Source organism: Octodon degus, unplaced genomic scaffold, assembly GCF_000260255.1.
Source record: "Octodon degus isolate 3935 unplaced genomic scaffold, OctDeg1.0 scaffold00035, whole genome shotgun sequence".
NCBI classification, from domain to species: Eukaryota; Metazoa; Chordata; class Mammalia; order Rodentia; family Octodontidae; genus Octodon; species Octodon degus.
The window spans coordinates 16,301,449-16,318,440 of record NW_004524611.1 but is presented as its reverse complement, the minus strand read 5'-3'; the positions used below and the strand labels follow the sequence as shown (position 1 = coordinate 16,318,440).

General features: G+C 46.9%; 2 protein-coding genes across 2 annotated transcripts in view; both read left to right on the top strand.

The window, feature by feature from the left end:
* Positions 1-5,542, top strand: part of Stag3 (stromal antigen 3) — a 29,038-nt gene extending 23,496 nt beyond the window's left edge. The window contains 5 exon segments of the mRNA XM_023714320.1: positions 2,566-2,734; positions 2,969-3,070; positions 3,360-3,438; positions 5,099-5,170; positions 5,318-5,542. Coding sequence (XP_023570088.1) covers positions 2,566-2,734; positions 2,969-3,070; positions 3,360-3,438; positions 5,099-5,170; positions 5,318-5,326 — 431 coding nt within the window. The 3' untranslated portion in view covers positions 5,327-5,542.
* Positions 5,543-15,249: 9,707 nt separating this feature from the next.
* Positions 15,250-16,659, top strand: Pvrig (PVR related immunoglobulin domain containing). Its single transcript, XM_023714322.1, has 5 exons — positions 15,250-15,319; positions 15,398-15,754; positions 15,829-15,946; positions 16,023-16,074; positions 16,317-16,659. The coding sequence occupies exons 1-5, from the start codon at positions 15,271-15,273 to the stop codon at positions 16,470-16,472; spliced, it is 732 nt and encodes a 243-aa protein (XP_023570090.1). The 5' UTR covers positions 15,250-15,270; the 3' UTR covers positions 16,473-16,659.
* Positions 16,660-16,992: the final 333 nt, after the last annotated feature.

The window sequence follows — 16,992 nt, the reverse complement described above, 5'->3', positions numbered from 1 at the left end:
AAAAAAAAAAAATCTTCCTCAGGGCCGGGAAATGGCTCAGTAGAATAAGCGCTTGCCTGGCAAGTGCAAGGGTCTGAGTTCAATCCCCAGTTCTGCAAAAAAAAAAAAAAAAAAAAAAATCAAATCTTCCTCAAAGTGTCAGGTAGTGATAAATATAAAGCAGGGAGGAGAAAAAGAGTTCTGGGGCAAAGGGTTGCAGTGTTATGAAGAGTGATAGGGGACAGCAAAGGCTTGAGAGTGTGAATGTTAAAACCTGAAGGAGGTATCAGAAGGTGAATTTAGGCACATACAAATTTAAGTGACTTATTTATTAGGAAGCACCAAACAAAACTTAGAGACTTTTATAAGGTGTTTGCAGAAGTAAAGCAAAGATACTGGGTTGGCTAAATAGAAAGTCTGTTCAGAGGTTAAATAATGGTTTCTGAGTCAGTAACTTAAAACTATGTACATTTACTCTGAATTGGGTTTGAGATTGCTTAAGAAGAAACCCAAAGTTGGGGATATAGCTCAGTGGACAAGTGCTTGCCCAGCAAGCACAAGGTCCTAAGCTTGATTCCCAGTACAAAAAAATGAAACCCAGGGGCCGAGGAGATAGCTCAGTGGAATAAGCGCTTGCCTGGCAAGTGCAAGGGCCTGAGTTCAATCCCCAGTTCCAAAAAAAAAGAAAGAAAGAAATCCAAAGTACTGGAGCCATCCTAGTCTAATGGCCTCCTAACTTACTGTTTGTAAAAGAGATCTGGTGGAGGGTGCCTGGTGCTGATCAGAACAGAGGGGAGCAGCCAATCCTAAAACCATGAGTAGAAATGCTCCAGAATAACAAAGGAGACTACTATGGCTGGAGTGTAGAGTATAAGAATGTGAAACCAAGGGCCAGCCATATAGCTCAGCAGATTAAAGTGCTTGCTTAGGCAGACACAGGGACTCAGGTTCAATCTCCAGCACCGCAAGCCATGCCAGCCCCACCCCCGGGGCATGCTGAGACTGGGCATGGTGGCGTATGCCTGTAATCCCAATATTTTGGAGGATGGAAACAAGAGGATCACTACAAGTCTGATCTACATAATAAGACCCTGTAGACCCTGTACTAAATAGATTTTTTTTAAAATGTGAGACCAAAGAGGTCACAGGAACTTGGAATATTTCAGCCACAGTAAAGACTCAGGCTTTTCTTAGTGCAGCAGAAAAACCATCAGAAGATTTTAAGCAGAGGAGTCATAGTATCTGCATATGTCTACCAAGGATCCCTCTGACTGCCATGCTGAAAACTGACATAGAAGGGCAAGGACAGGAGCCAGAAGGCCAGTGAAGATGCTGGTGGAGGAGCCCTGACACCAGATCAGAGTGCACACAGGGATGGTGGGGAGGTGGGGAGGAGTGGCTGGCTAGGTTTCAGATACATTTTTGAGGTGTCTAATAGAATTCCTCGACAAATTGGAGATTGGTTGTAAGACAGAGGAGGCAGACTCCCAAGAACTTATATGAGTGAAGTTGATGTCTGAACTGGGGAGGCTGTGAGTGGAATAGGTCATAGGGTAAGGCCAGGGCTTTGATATTACAACTGAGAATCAGAAGCCAGACTTAAGGAAAAGACAAAAGGCTGGGAGTTGGCAGAATATAGGTCATATTTACAGGCATAAACCTGAAGGTCAGGGAAGTCAGTGAAGGTGGAGGACACGTCCCTTACATCATTAATAAAGCAGGTTAAGAGGATCCATGAGAAGGCCCAAGATATCCTCTCTATATACAATCTCATGGGTGCAGCTCCCCATTTTCTGTAGCCCTTCAAATGAATTAGTCATGACTTTTAGGTTGTTGGCTTCTATTGTAAACATACCTGGGAGAAGGAGGGTCATGGGGCCATGGATATTTAACATTGATAAATGTCAATCCACTTGACTTTTACATTAAAATTAGGCATTATCTGGGCTTTCTCAGGGAGAGAACCTCAGGTAATAACCTTTGGAATTGTCTACCCCTGCCTTTTCCAATCTGCAGAGGACAACAGGTTCCCCACTCAGCCTTCCCACTGGAACTATAATGACATTACAACTCACTTTTTTTGGGGGGGGGGGCTTTTAGAAAATTCTGTCTTCCATTTTTCTGTTCCTCTCTATACCTCATGCATCCACTATAACCTATAGATCCCAAACTGTTGGTATTTTAAAGCATTTTCTAACCACAGAACTCTAGAATTGATAGGATCTCAGATGTGGTCTTTGCTTGAGACAGACCTTTCCATCTTAGTGAATTCAACCCTCTCTACATTCATCTTTGATTGTTAGTTTGTCTGTGAAATGGATACTTCAGTATCCCTGTCTTGTAAAACTGTGTAGTGAGTTGTTCTTGGACAAGGTCCAGATACAATTCTGCAAGCCTTATACCGTAGTACATGGGACTGAACATTCAGTAGAACTCTGTTCATTTTTGAGATAGAACAGAATGATGGTATATAAATTTCTGTTCTCTTTTGCTTAACCTTTCCTTACTAAATCCTGGCCTGGTCTTAAAAATTAAAGAGTTGGCAGGTCCCTAGTCCATCTTCCATGTACATCTGCTTCCTTGCAGGCCCCAGCAAGCATCAGAGAGCAGATCAGGAAGAAAGCCTGCAGCTCAGTAGTGTCCCACCAACACCTACCCTCACCTCCACTGCTGTGAAGAACAAGCAGCCCCTTGGGGTGCTGGGAGAAGCCGAAGAAGAAGAAGAAGATGGCCTAGAATCAGAGTTCACTCACAGGTTAGGTTGAGGGGAGACTGGTCCTAAGTTAGATGGTTCTCTTCATTTTCCTTAGGCACACCCACTTCTTCCAGTGCTTTCTCTTAACACTTACCTATTTTCTTCTCTAGTACTTTTTTTTCTTTCCACTGTCTCTCTCGCCTTATACTGAGCTTTTCTCACCTTAATGCCTCTTTTTTTTTATCTTTTACTGTTTTATTCCTTGTCACTGATCCTGCTTTTTTTTCTCAACAGTCAGCTCTTCTCAGGTACCCAGGGGCCAAGGTTCTCAGGTGCACAGTATTTCCAGACTCCATGCAAACCTTCAGGGACTGGTCTAGACAAGAAGCTGACCCGGTGAGCTTTTTTTCATCATCTCTGTCTTCACTTCCCACCTGTCACTCTCCTGAGGCAGTTGTCACCTGACCCAGTGTTTCACTTCCAGCCTGATTTATGGACTAATAGTCCCAGAACACTTCTTTCCAGTGTAATCTGAAGCCCTAGAATGCAGAGAGGCAGGAATGGGAACCTAGAACTTAATTTCTGCTCTACTTCCTACCCACCTCTCTTTCCTGGTACCTCTGAGAAACTCTCAGGAATCCTTAAGAATAGTTTGGAAACATCTACTCTTTGTTATTATCTGTAGACTCAGCCTTATGGAAGAGGATGAAGAAGAGATAGAAAGTTTGGATGAGTCAAGTGAAGAATGGCAGGATACAAAGAAGGTGTGTGGATCCAGGATTCCCTTTTCACTCTAGAGCTGGCAGCTGGTAGGTGGCAGAAGCACAGGAATTCTCTCAGCCCTAGTGATGCCCTTGGATTTGAAGATTACTAAAGACCTTTTGAAAGAATTGTAGAAGAGGAAAGGTTGTTGTGGACTTTCCTTTTAAAATACGGAAAATAAATTTAAATTACCAGAAAGGATTGTAAAAACTCCCTTCCCAACCAAGTAAGTATTGGTGCTTCTGAACCTCATTTAAATTGGAAAGGGCCCTGGAGCCAGGCCTGGAAGGTCCCAATCCCCCTCTCAGGACTTTCATGTAGTTCCCCAACACAACGACACCCCTCTTCCCTTCTCTCTCCTAAGACAGCTGTTTGTCCCTACCCCTTTCTTCCTTGGCTCCTTGCTTTCCATTGAGGAATGCTCCTGTATAGTAGGGAGAGGGCACAGAGTTTGGGGTGAGGCGGCCTGGGTGAGTCCTCAGTTTCACATGAGATGAACTCATTACCCCTTCTCGTTCTTTATTGACCCATCTTTACAATGGAGCTTTTACACAAACTACCAAGTAAAAACTGATACGTGTTTTTCAGGTGAACAGCGCAACAGAGAAACAGGCAAAAGGGAAAGGGACTTTATTTTCTTTGAGGACACGGAGAGAATTTGGGGAAGTCAAGGAATTCTCTGAACTGGACAAAGGAAGGCTGAGGCCTTTATGACCTTTTGCCAGGGGAGGGGTTTGAAGGGCATGTTTAGATATATCTGGGAAACTGGGGCTCTTCCCTGAGGCAGCAGGAAGGGTGAAAGTAAATTATGTCCTGGGCTAAGTTGGAGAAGAAGGGGGAGGTGGTCCTGGGAACATAGGCCCTTGTTTTAAGGGCATCAGCCATATTAGATGACCACCACAATGATTTTAGCAATTCAGGGCCCGAACCTATCACAAACACCTTATGAACAGCAATGGAATATGTCTTAGTTCCTGCTGCCACAACATAATGCTAAAGGTTGGTGACTTACAACTAGTAGACATTTGCCGAAGTCCAAGGAGAAGCCTTAAGGCCAAGTAAGCATGGGCCCTCTATGGGCCTGTGCACTCTGCCATATATCTGTCCTGCTCTCATGGAGAACAACGCTAGCACTCTGGCTTCTTAGGGACTGATTACATTCATAAGGGATTCATTGTCTGATGTAATCACGTCCCCAAGGTACCATGTCCTAATACTCTTACTTTAAGGGTTAGGATTTCAACGTCTGGCTTCAAGGGAAACACAGACACTGAATTCCAAACCAAACTGTCTTTTATCCTTTTGCTCTCTGCTCTGCTCTGAGGTGGGAGAAGAACAGAATAAAACAGAATGGAGGCCTTGTGCTTAGGAAAAGGCCTTGTGCTGAGGAAAATTCAAACAATGACATCCTCATAGCAGAGATCAGCAAGCAAGGCCTCTATTCAGAGTCTATCCTAAAGTCCTTGGAGAGTCCCATTCTCTGGCTCTAAAACCATGTATTTAAGAGGTTCAGTTGTCAGGCTGAGACAGGAAGTACTTAAGTAAGGGCTAATGGGCAGCCCCTGGGGCTTGTCCTACATTACTGCACTGAGAGCAGTGCTGCTGTTTTGCTGGGAGGGAATAAAGAGAGAGACCTTGCTAATTTGACCTCATTTCTTCTAGCAGCCCAGTAGCCACTCTTCCTTCAGTGAAGACGGACTGGACCTATTGGATACTACAGAGCTGAACATAGAGGTGAGTATGGAGCTGGGTTGTGTGTCCTTAGAAATGCTGCTGGGCAGCCTCTCAAGTTAATAGACATTAGAATCAGCTGAGGGTATGTAGTCTTCTGTTTGTCTTTGGTCTGTTGCAGGAACTGTCTTTTTATCCTTCTCATTATAGGATTTCTGACAGGACCCTGTGCCCCTCCCTTCACCATTTCCCACTCAAAGGACATGACCACCTGGAAAAGGCCAAAAGGAAGAAGCAAAATGAAGAATTCCTTGAGGCCTCAGCTCGCATCTTGGAGGGGGAGAGATGGCTTTGCCTTTCTAACCTACCTTCCTCTTCAATGGTGTAGTGAAACTCAGAGTCTTCTAACCCTCTTTGTACCATGGAGCTGATCCCTGCCTGTTTCTGCTGTGTTTGGGGTGGGGTGGAGCTTGCCTCCCTGGAGAAGGGCATTGGTTCCTCGGGTTAAATGAGCCCCTGGTTTCTTGTCTGTTTGGGACTTCTTTCCCAATCTCCAAGTCCAAGTGTCAGCTCAGTAAACATGTTTGAATCAGCAATTTTCCGGGTGTGGCTTGAGATTGTCATTCTGATGGAAGCTGGGTTCTCTGGCACCTGGCAGCCTTTGCCTCCTGTGTAGGTGTGTGATTTCCCCACCGGAGCTTTTCTATCACTTCTCAAGGTGTGCTGCTCAGTAAGAAGTGGGTAGGATAAGTGCATAAAGGAGAGACTGGCCATGCCTGAGTAGTTGAAGGAGTGGTGGTTTGAGTTGGGGTGAAGGGAGGTGGCACTGATAAACTGGCAACTTATAAAACTGCCTGTCACACCTGTTAAGGCTAGTCCAGCCCAGGTGTGTTGGTGTGTTTCACCTATTTGTTCCCAGGGTAGTTTCACCTTCTCACCCCAAAGACATTTGTCATAATTTAGTGTTTTACGGACTCACAGTAGTTGAGTTAAACTGAGAAGTTACTCTGCCTTGCCTACCCAGTTTTTCATGTCTGTAGTCTTTTCTCATTGCTATAGCCATCCCTCACCTAGATTGCCTCAGGGAACCTGTCTCCTTGAAACTGGGACCTGCCATAGTTCTTGTTTTGCCTTTTGCAGCAGTACAAGGCCTCTGTGCCCCTTTACCTTTGATAGGCAACTATTGGTATGAAGACTGAGAGGTCTGTTTTTGCTTTCACTGCTTTTTTCTGTAGTTCAAGGGAGCTCTTCAGCTTCTCTTTTTAGATATTATTTCCAATTTGTCCCATCCTGGATACCCCTTTAATTATAGGTTCCCACTGTGGTCTTCCAGGCTGAAACAGCCATCCAGCCTAGTCATACGAAAAGAATGATGAGTTTAGAGATTCAGCCACTCATTCAGCCAGAACCATTTCTTCCTACTTCCCACTGTTCCCACCTTCTTCCCCACTCCTATTCCTAGGTAAAAGCTAGTAATTTAAGTGTGAGTTTCCTATTTGAAATGCAGCCTGGAGCAAGGCAGCTGATCCAGAAGCCTTGGCCTGCGTTCAAGTAGAATAGTTTCTTGGAAAGCTAGAAACAGTGGAAAAACAGCTGGAAATGGAGAAGTCATTAATCTAGGAGAGGAAAGATTCCTGAGTATTTAAATATCAGCCAAGGTAAAAATACTTTTTGTTTTGTTTTGTTTTCTGAGATGAGTCTTGCTGTGTAGTTCAGACTGTTCAAACTGGCCTTGAATTCACTAGTATCCTAGGCAGGCCTTAAACTCCTGGGGCTTTGCCTCTCTTCCTCCAAATGCTGGGATCTTGCCACCTTGGGGTGCTAAGCCTTCTCAAAGAGAAAAGTGAGATGTGCAGCTGTGTAAATATGGACATTCACATGCAGCCAGACAACCCAGTGTGGTTAGATTAAGCGCCAGCCTCAGAATTTGCAGAATTTTATAGCATGCTCTCCAAATTCTTTTAACATTTTCCAAAGAGGTATGGGTTTAGGTCCTCCCTCTTGAATATGGACTCTGGGATTGACTAATCGAAGGTAGTAGAAATGATGCTGTGCCACTTTGCAGATTCAGAGTATAAGGGTACTTGCAGTTTCTGCTTCCAAGTTCATGAGTGGGTAAGTTTTGGAGCCCTGCCAGCGTGCTGTGAGAAGGCCTGAGCAGCCACACGGCAAGGCCGTGAGCAGGTACTACAACAGCCCTCACTGAGGCTCCAGGCAATGCCCAGAAACAACTGCCAGGCTTCCAAATGGGGCCCAGGTGATTCCAACCCCAGCTCTTAAGTTTCACTAGGTAAGACCCAGGCACAGGGGAACAGAACCATCTCTTCTGTCCCCTTCCCAAATTCTAACCACAGAATCCATGAGTACAAGAAGATAGTGGTGGTTTACACCATCAACTCTAGAGGGATTTGTTGTCTTGCCATGGTGACTTGATCAGAACCTAAGAGTCATGTGACTACAAAAGACATCTTTATTAGTTAAAATATACAAACATTAAGTCATTGGAAATGAGTTAATAAGCTTTAAAATATTTGCTAATTATGGGTCTGGCGAGATACCTCAGCGGTCTACAGAGCCTGTGTGGTTTGATCCCTGGTACCACATGCAGTGTCAGCCTCACCCCAGGGCAGGCTTGGGAGGCCACATGGGCCATACATGGTGGTATATGACTTTAATCTCAGTGCTGGGGAGGCTGAAAATTGGAGGATCACTTATTAGTCCAGCCTGCATAGTTAGACCCTGTAACAACCAAATATGTTTAAAAATAGTAATAAAATATTTGCTGATTAATAACAGTCTAAAGTACCTTTCTGCTCTTTTTTTTTGGGGGGGGGGCTGGCTCAGCCCACTGTGAGGGCAGGGCTGGCACAGCATGTGGTTCTGGGGATCAAACCACAGCATCTGCCTAAACTTGCCTAAGTAAGTGCTTTAAGCTACTGAGCTATCTCACTGGCCTAACTCTCTTAAACCTTGGTTTAGTACTTTCTGAAGTTCTGAGTGAAAGGTATTTTTGATACATAGTTTTACGAACTTCCACTGTAACATGCAGAACATAAAAATCCATAAAATACTTTGCATTAGTGCTTTAATAGGGGGGCTCAAAATCCACTGGACTCCCCTTGGAAAACTTGGAAATGGATCAGAGTGATTTCCAGATACAGATGACCATATTCTGATGGGGAGTTCACACTGGGACCCCCCAAAGCTAGTACATCCTGTGGCATGTAAGCTTCATTACTTGGGAGTTTGCCTGTGTGTCTCCAGGCTGCGGGTCATGGTAGAGGAAATGACACTTGGGACTCAAAGGTGATACCAGTGACAATAAAACTTTATTTTCATCTTAAGTTAGAAATGGGACCAGGGAGATAGTGGCATAAATGCCTGCCTGCCAAGTGTAAGGTCTTGAGTTTGATCCCCTGTACCAAAAAAAAAAAAAAAAGAAAAAAAGTTACAAATGACCATTTCTCATGCATGGCAGTAGATGTCTTTTCATCACCTGCGGTCTCCTGCTCAATTGTGAGGAGCTCAGCTCTGCCCCCTGCCGGCTGAGACAGGCACAGGCCAGGGTGGACCTGAGCTCAAGCCAGCTCAGGTAGATCCACAGAAGCCTCTGTACAACCTGATGAATGCTGCCCATCAATGCTTTAAAGAGGCTGGTACTGCTGTGCCAATACTGTTAGCTCAACACTCAATAAGTGTTTCTTTTAAAGTAATTTTTAGGGCTGGGGAAATAGGCCAGTAGCATAAGCACTTGCCTAGCAAGCACAAGATCCTGAGTTCAATCCCTGTTACCAAAAAAATAAAAATAATTTTCAGTAAGATCTTATATTAATGCCTGTATGATCATGGGTGCTGCCAGAGGTGAGTAGTTGATGTCCTCTCTTGACTTAATGTGAAGAAATTTCTTACCAGATTTTTGAGTAAATCTTTAGCTACTAGGTAACTCACCCCATCTTTGAACCCCAGGATTCTTAGCTCAGAGGTTACAGGATGAAAAAAGAATCTATGCCTCTGTGTGAGGGGAAACAGTAGCAGGAGGGGAAAGTTCCTTTGCACATGTAGACATTTGGAAGTCTTCCTTGAGCTCTTTAGTCCCTTTCCTCAGTCAGGGTGTAATGTAGACATTCCTCATTTAATGAAGAGTTCAGTCCCTGTAAGGTAGGTCATTAAATGAGTGGCTCTTAAATGAATTGTATATGGTATGGACATTACAAGGTGCAGAACAAAGTGGTCAGAAAATCCTCCAACTTGCTGACTGCTTTTATTTGTGCAACTTTTACATGCATTATTGCAATAAACAAAACTGTAGTATTGTACTACACAGTCAGCAAAAGTTACCATATAGACAAGGTGTATAAAACATTAAGGTTCGGGGCTGGTGAGATGGCTCAGTGGTCTAAAGCACCTACTTAGAACAAGCTTAGCAAAGTACGGGGACCACGGTTCAATCCCCCAGCACCACAGGCCAGCCAGCCCCGCCCCCTGGTGGGCTGAACTGGCCACACACACACACACAAATAAATAAAATTTAAAATTAAGGTTCTACAGATAACATGCAGAACTGTAGGAAAAAAAAGGTCGTTAGAACAACACATGTTGGTCATAAGTCTGAACAGCCACTAAACAGGTAGGTTGTTAAATGAGGAATATCTGTATCATAATCTCAGAATGATTCATAAAACAAGTCAGCCGAGTGCAAATTCACTGAAACCCTCAGTGTGTGCTGGATCAGGACAACACAGAGAAACCACATAGATCCATAGTCAGGAGGGAGATGAGAAATAGACAACTGCCCCGTGATAAACCCAGGGAGACTACAATAGATGTTAGTGTTCAAGGAAGCCCAAATGCATTTAATGTGATAATAAATTATAACCAGTGAAGGGATCAAATGATACAGTGAGAAGCCAAAGGAGTGTCTTGCACTGAGGTCATGTGGGAACAAGGAGGTGGCCTGGCCTAGAGAGGGAGAGACTCAGTCCACACCCAGCATCACTATGGCTGGGACTGAAAATTGCTGTTTGTTGATACTGCCTTTTACTTCAATTTTGATTTTTTTACCTGGGAGAGGAAGCTCAGCATAGTGGATAATATTGTGGGTTCTGATGCTAAAATTTCTGTCAGGGTTTAAATCCAGCTTCATTGTTTAGAAGCTTTTTTACCCTAGACATGTTATTTCCCTCATACAGGGATTGTTGAATGTAAAAAAAACAAGTGAATCACTCAGATTTAGCATATAGTATATACAGTTACTTGTTATTTATACCACTTTGTTTTTTTTTTAAATTTTTTTTAAATTTTTTTAACATTTATTTATTGTGTGTGTGGGGGGTGGCCAGCTCAGCCCACCAGGGGGGTGCAGCTGGCTGGCATGTGGTGCTGGGGGATCGAACCGCGGTCCCTGTGCTTTGCTTAGCTTAGTTTGTTCGAAGTAGGTGCCTTAGACCACTGAGCCATCTCTCCAGCCCCTATTTATACCACTTTGATAAAAAGTAAAATGTAATTGCAAGCATCAGACAAGTAGCCTTTTCCAGCATTTAGAATGTATAAAAATAAATGTAATGATTTCAGATGGCCAAGACCATGATTTGTTTTCCTCTATAATTTCAAACTATTCTCCAGCCCTGCTGGTGGAAAATTTAACTCCCGATTTTTCCAGCTTCCTTCATTTTCCCTGAGGTTGTCTCGAGTGTCAAGTGCCAAGGCATGGGAGGGAGGGAGGCTGCCTCTGGTCCTTTGCCCACACAGCATGAGCCCCGACAGCTCATGTACCAGACGTGGCCATAGGAATCTTCCCGGCCTCGCTGCCAGCGCCCCAGTCCTTACCACTGCCCAGACTGCCCTCTTCCACCCAGGCTGGGGCCTCTGCGGGCTTGGGGGATAAGCTCTCCTCTCATCCTAGCTTCTTACAAACATTTTATCTGAACCATGAGTTCCCTCAGATTCCATAAGGAAGCTGGTGTTTGAACCTAAAATCCAGAAAGTTGGCCAACACTGTCTGCCTTTCTCCCATCCCAGTCACAGCCCCACCAAGATCACATGTCTTTCTCAGAGACAGCTCTGCTTGAAAGGAAGGCTGAAAAATACAGAGTGAAAGCACTGTTGGTTATGATCTCAAAAACATTCTGAATATTTACAGCCATGCTACTTTCTCTGTGGAGAGATAAGGCCTGCAAGAGGCATGTGTTGGGTCTCAGGAGCTGTTTGTCAAATTATCTATCCAGGCTTTGCCTGCTTTTGACCCAGCTGGAGGAACAGGGGCTGTGCACGGTGGAGGCGGTTGCTTCCCCGACCAAGGCCTCTGACAAAAGCAGTGTCTAGACTGAAACGGCTGTACTGGGGTGGGGAAGTTGACATTCACTCAGCCTACCACGACAGTACAATAAAGATGGCATTGTGTGTCGTCTGCTCTTCCACACAAGCTCCAAAGAAAATTGATCCCAGTGTCCTGGAGAGAATGGGCTAAACTCAAGGAAACTCATGCACAAGAATGGTCCGTAGCCTCCGCTGATGCCTGACCCAGGCTGGGCAAAGCATCCGACCTACGATAACAGACTTCATTCTCTCAGTCACCCTGAGAAGCAGATCGCATCATCGCTGCTTGAGTATAGCTGTGTGGGAAGTAAAGTCATTTTATGTAAGTTTGCAGAGTTCTGAAATTGCAGCTCTTTCTGAGCTCATAGACCCAGAAACAGGCTGACCACAGGGGCTTCCTTAGTGCAGCAGCCCCAGGTTGTCCTACAGGGACTTCATCAAACAATGTTCCAGCGTTTGTTCACCCAAGAGGTGACCATTGCCAGAACTGCACCGTCTTGTCTATATCTTCAGGCCGGATGGGCAGCAATGCAGGCCTGTTGACAAGGCTTAGATTTGCTAGGCTCTGGCCTCTTGTGTATCTGGAGCTAAAATTGTGGAGATTGCTCAGAAATAGCCAACAAATTCTGAGAAAGGACATGGACCTCACAAACATCAAATCAATGGAGACACCAAAGAGAAGCAGGAAGTAGACCTATTAGTAAGAGTTGTTACAAAATCATTTTCTGATCATTTTGAAACAGCCTAATCAATAAATGGCCTGCATCCATCTGGCTCGCCACTTAAAATGGTATACAGATATTTTACGTCTCTAGATAAAGTGTTTATTGAGTTGGGTATGGTGCCATACTTTTTTTTAAAATCAGATTTTATTGATACATTTTAGATATACATAATAATCACATTCTTCATAGAGAATTTGATTCATCATAGAGAATTTACCTGCACATGCTAAAGCTTGATTCTTTTTTCTCTCATTCTCCTCCCCTCCAGCCCCGCCTCCACTCCCCATTTAAAAAGCTTTGTTTCTATTTTTCCCCTTCTTTTCTCCCCCCCTCCCCCCTGAACATTTTCTTCCTATTTTGCAATACTTACTATATATTTTGGTCCTTATTTACGCTTCCAGTTTTTCACACCAGAGAAACAATGCAGTATTTACACGTCCACTTCTGATTTATTTCACTTACAAGGCCATACTCTTGAAATCCCAGATGCTCACGGAAACTGAGGCAGAAGGACTGCAAGTTTGAGGATAGCCTGAAAAACCAAGTAGGACCTTGTCTCAAAAAGTTAAAAAGACAAAAGGGAGCATGGCATGGTGGTGCATGCCAGTTATCCTAGCACTCAGCAGGCTAAGACAGGAGGATCGTTGCAAATTGGAGACCAGTCTGGGCTACAAAGTGAGTTCCAGGCCAGCCTAAACTGCATGGTGAAACTGTCTCTAAAAGACCAAAAAAAAAAAAAAAAAGCTGGCGATATAGCCCACTGGTAAGTCCCTGGGTTTATATCACAGTACCAAAAAAGTATTCATTTGCCAAGTATGAACTTTTCATAGAGTTATACAAAAACACCAAAATTTTTTTATTAATCTTAGCTTTCCTAAATCTTCAAAATCCAGAAATGGTAAAGTAAAAAATTGATAGCTTTAACCATCAACTATTAAAATGGTGATTCTTTTCTATATTGTTTGGATCTTCCCAATGAAAACTTAACTATGAGAACAATGGTGATTTATAAGATTGAAAATAACTGAGAATTTTTGTTGAGTATCTTTGTGCCCTGACTTTTAATCGCATGAATAAATTGTGAGTTCCCCATCTGTACTTGTACAGGTATTAGTCAAAAACCAGAGACTTCCTCCCAGGTTTGGCATCATCCTGTAAAGACACCCACACCTGGCCCCTACCCACGTTTGTCGAGAGCCTGGCTGTGGAGCCCTGCCCTCCTAAGGCACTAGGTTGCCCGAGAAGGAGGTACTGCTGAGACAACTTCCTGGAGGTGGTGGGACTTGCAGAGGAGGCAGGATCTGCACAGGGGGAGACAGTGCCTTCTAACTAGACAGGCTATGGCCAGCAACCCCATGTGTTCCAGGCGACCTGCGCCCTCTTGGGGCCCTGGCTAGGCCATACTGAGGTGAGTCCGCTCTGCATAGGCCTCCTACCTGCTGGGTGGACACAGAAGTACAGAAATTGACAAAGGGCAGGCAAGTGCTTTGGGCCTTGGAGAAGGTCAGAGAGCCAAGATCATGCTGACCAGGCCATGCCCGGTGGCCAAATGCTTGAACTCCCCGCTGGTTGGGTGCCTGTGAAGGCTACTTCATCAGGCCTGGGCAAGGGGTGAGGTGACAGTTGCCCAACAACCAGATTGACTCAGTGAACACCATTGGATTGGACTTGCTGAATATTTAATTTTGTTGTTTTTTCTTTCACAGCAGAACCCAGAGCCTCACGCATGCTAGGCAAGTGTTGTGCCACTAAGCCACATCCTCTGACCTCAAATGCTGAATTTTTGACTTAGCATGTCAGAATTTACATGTGACTCAGGACCAGGCCAGCTCTCCAGTTTCTTTGACACCTGCACAAACAGTCCTTAGGATGGGGGCTGGGCTCTGATGCTGACCCGGATTCAGGCTCACCACACACAAGCATGCTGCCCCTGCACAAGGTCACCTGCCACTACATGGACAGCAGCAGTGCTCTGCAGAGGACATCCTCAGGACAGTGACTTGGAGGCAAACTTTGTGGGAAGAAAAAACATTAAGGGCCTCAAGGGGGTCTGTTGTTGCCTCTCCACCCACACCTTGTCAGACAGAGATCAGCCTGTCCTTGTCACCTCCAAATTCAACAAACAGGTGGGGTGCTGAGGTAAGAAGGCAGGGAGGACAGGGAGAGAGGCAGGGCCAGGTCAAGGAGGGCCTTTGAAACTTTGGCTGTGAGGGAAATAGGACCATGGACCAGGGAGAGGGCAGTGGCCTGTGCAATGAGGGCTTCCCAGAGGTCGTGTAGGCTGTGTGGACAGCCGCATTAGGGAGACCAAGAGAGGTGTGGGAGATGTTAGAGTAATTCTTCAGTATCTGCTGCCTCCAGGTGGATGGTGTGGAGGAGATGGCAGTAGTGGTGGTGGTGGGAGTGATAAGATGTGGTCAGCTGGTTGACACAGGAAGCAGGCAAGATGTCCCGATGGGTAGAGGTGACAAAAGAGCACTGGAGTCTGCTTTAGGCCAGCAGGAAGTGGGTACAATGGGCCTAGAGGAGGGGGGAGGAAGCTTAGTGCGGGCATTCTGGAGCCGTGTGTGCGCCACAGGCCACAGATAGAGGCCAGGTGGCAGATTTAAATGTGGGAAAGCTGGCTAGAACAGAGTCAGAGGCCACCCCAGATGTGTGCTGGATCACACTGGGCCTGGTCTTCGTGGCCTCCTGTGGGCTTTGTTGCTTCTCCTGAGTCTACGTGTTTTCTCCCACTTAGCAGGCAGGGTGTGGGGTGAGGGCTCCGAGTCTCTGTGCCTGAGCAGCCATGTGCCTCCCTCCCAGGAAGGAGCTGTTTTTTTAGCATCCCTGGCAGAACCTCTGGCCCACCTCTCACGCCCAGGGTATGGCACAGCTGGCACCACGGTGGTGGTGAAAACTAGTCACCCCAAAGGTCACATGGAAGCCCAGCCCTTGGGTAAAAAGTGAGAATTGTCACTGTCACTTTAAGAGGGAGGATCTGTCACCCTGTGTGTCCACCTGGAGGTATGAGAGAAGGAAGTGGGGCTGGGCTGTGGGGGGCCCAGTCCCTCAGCCTGCTGATAACTTGAACACGGAGGCCAGCCCTGCAGCAGCCCAGACAGCCTGGGCCTTGCAGGAGTGATGCCCCTGGTCCTGCTCTGCGCACTGCTGACGCTGCGCATCTGTGCAGGTGAGTGAGGAGGCCGGAGAGAGGCAGAGCTGTAGAGCATGGGTACACAGCTGCCGACCTTCCTACCCTGTTCCTCAGGAGCCCCCATGGCGTGGGTGCAAGTGCAAGTGCAGACGGCGTCCACCGAGCTCCTGACCTTCACTATCCACTGTGGGTTCCTGGGGTCCGGCTTGATCTCCCTGGTGACTGTGAGCTGGTCAGGGCTAAACATTACCAGAGAAACCCCGCTGGCTGTGCTGCACCCACAACTCGGAGTGCACCAGTTGGCCCCTGCCCTCCAGGCCCGCTGGTTGAATGAAAGCAGCATCTCCCTCACCCTGGAGGGGGCTGAGGGGCAAAGCCCCCAGGCCAACATCACCTTCTGCTGCAAGTTTGTTACCTTCCCTGAGGGCTCCCACGTGGCCTGTGGGCATCCTCTGGCGAGCTCAGACCAAGGTGGGGCTGGAGAGAGGCAGGGATTAGACAGGGTCCCAGCCTGGCACCTGTCTGATGCTTCTCTCTGTCTCCAGGGCTCCCAGCCCCATCTCCAGCCCCTCTTCTGCAAGCTAGCTTCTTGGGGGCCTCAGGGGGCCTCCTGCTTGTCTTCGTCTTTGTCCTGCACCTCCTACGCTCACAGTGGAGGCATTGGTGAGACAGGACCCCATCAAAGGTCACAGGCCAGGGCTATACATATGCAGCCTCTGACTGTTTCTGTCTCTCTCAGGTCTATCCCTCAACTTCAGTGCCACCCCCTTGCCAGGATCCAGGACCAGATGGTAAGGATAGGTGGAAGAGTGGGGGTGGGGCATTTGGAATGGGGGCCTGGACCAAGAGGGCCTCCACTTGGCCTCCTTTTCCTTCCTCCTCCCTTCCTCTGAAGGCTGCTCTCTGCCTCCTCCATCCCATCCCCACCTCTGCCCAACCACTCTGGACATGTCCCATTTCTGCCAGCTGCTGTCCCAGGGGGCACTAGACCTTGCCCTTCCCGCATGCCAATCCCAGATGCACACCCCCCCAGGCCTCCTCACCCATCCCTGCACCCAGCAGTTTTGTCTACGTTGAGAATGGACTCTACGTTGAGGCGGGAGCAAGGCCGCCTCACACAGCTCCGAGCCTCACCACTTCTCCCAACTGTGTGAGGGCCATGGACATGAAGGGATACTTGGGAGCTTGACAGCGCAGACTACCTAACTGAAGCCCACTTGGCTGTTTCCCCTCCTGGGCCTCCTGGACCTCCTGCTGGTGTCCCTGTTCTGGGTATCCTTGAGCCGCCAAAGAGTGTCCCCGTGCATGTGGGCTGGGGCCCACCTGCTGTGGATGTGGTCAGCGTGGGCGCAGGTGTGAGCGCACAGTGACAGAGGTGTCCTAGGTGATTACTTGCTTTTCACACATCCCCACCTGCCAGGGGATGTCTGTAACTAAGTCAATAAATCACTTCCTTGGGCTTGGGCTTGGGCTGGGCTTCTTTGCTTTGAGGGGCTAAGCATTTTGCCATCCCCTGAGAGGCAGAAGCCAGCTTAGCCCTGGGAGCGGCCCAAGCACTCGTCTCAGATCCCCCTCCTCACCTCCTGGGAGGTTCCTGGGCCTCGGGGGCTTGCCATGCAGTGCTGGGCAGGGTGCCTCCTGGCCCTGCAGGCCTGCTGAGGGACACCGGGGGCTGGGAGGTGGAACTGGAGCTCTGCCTTTAGCAGGAT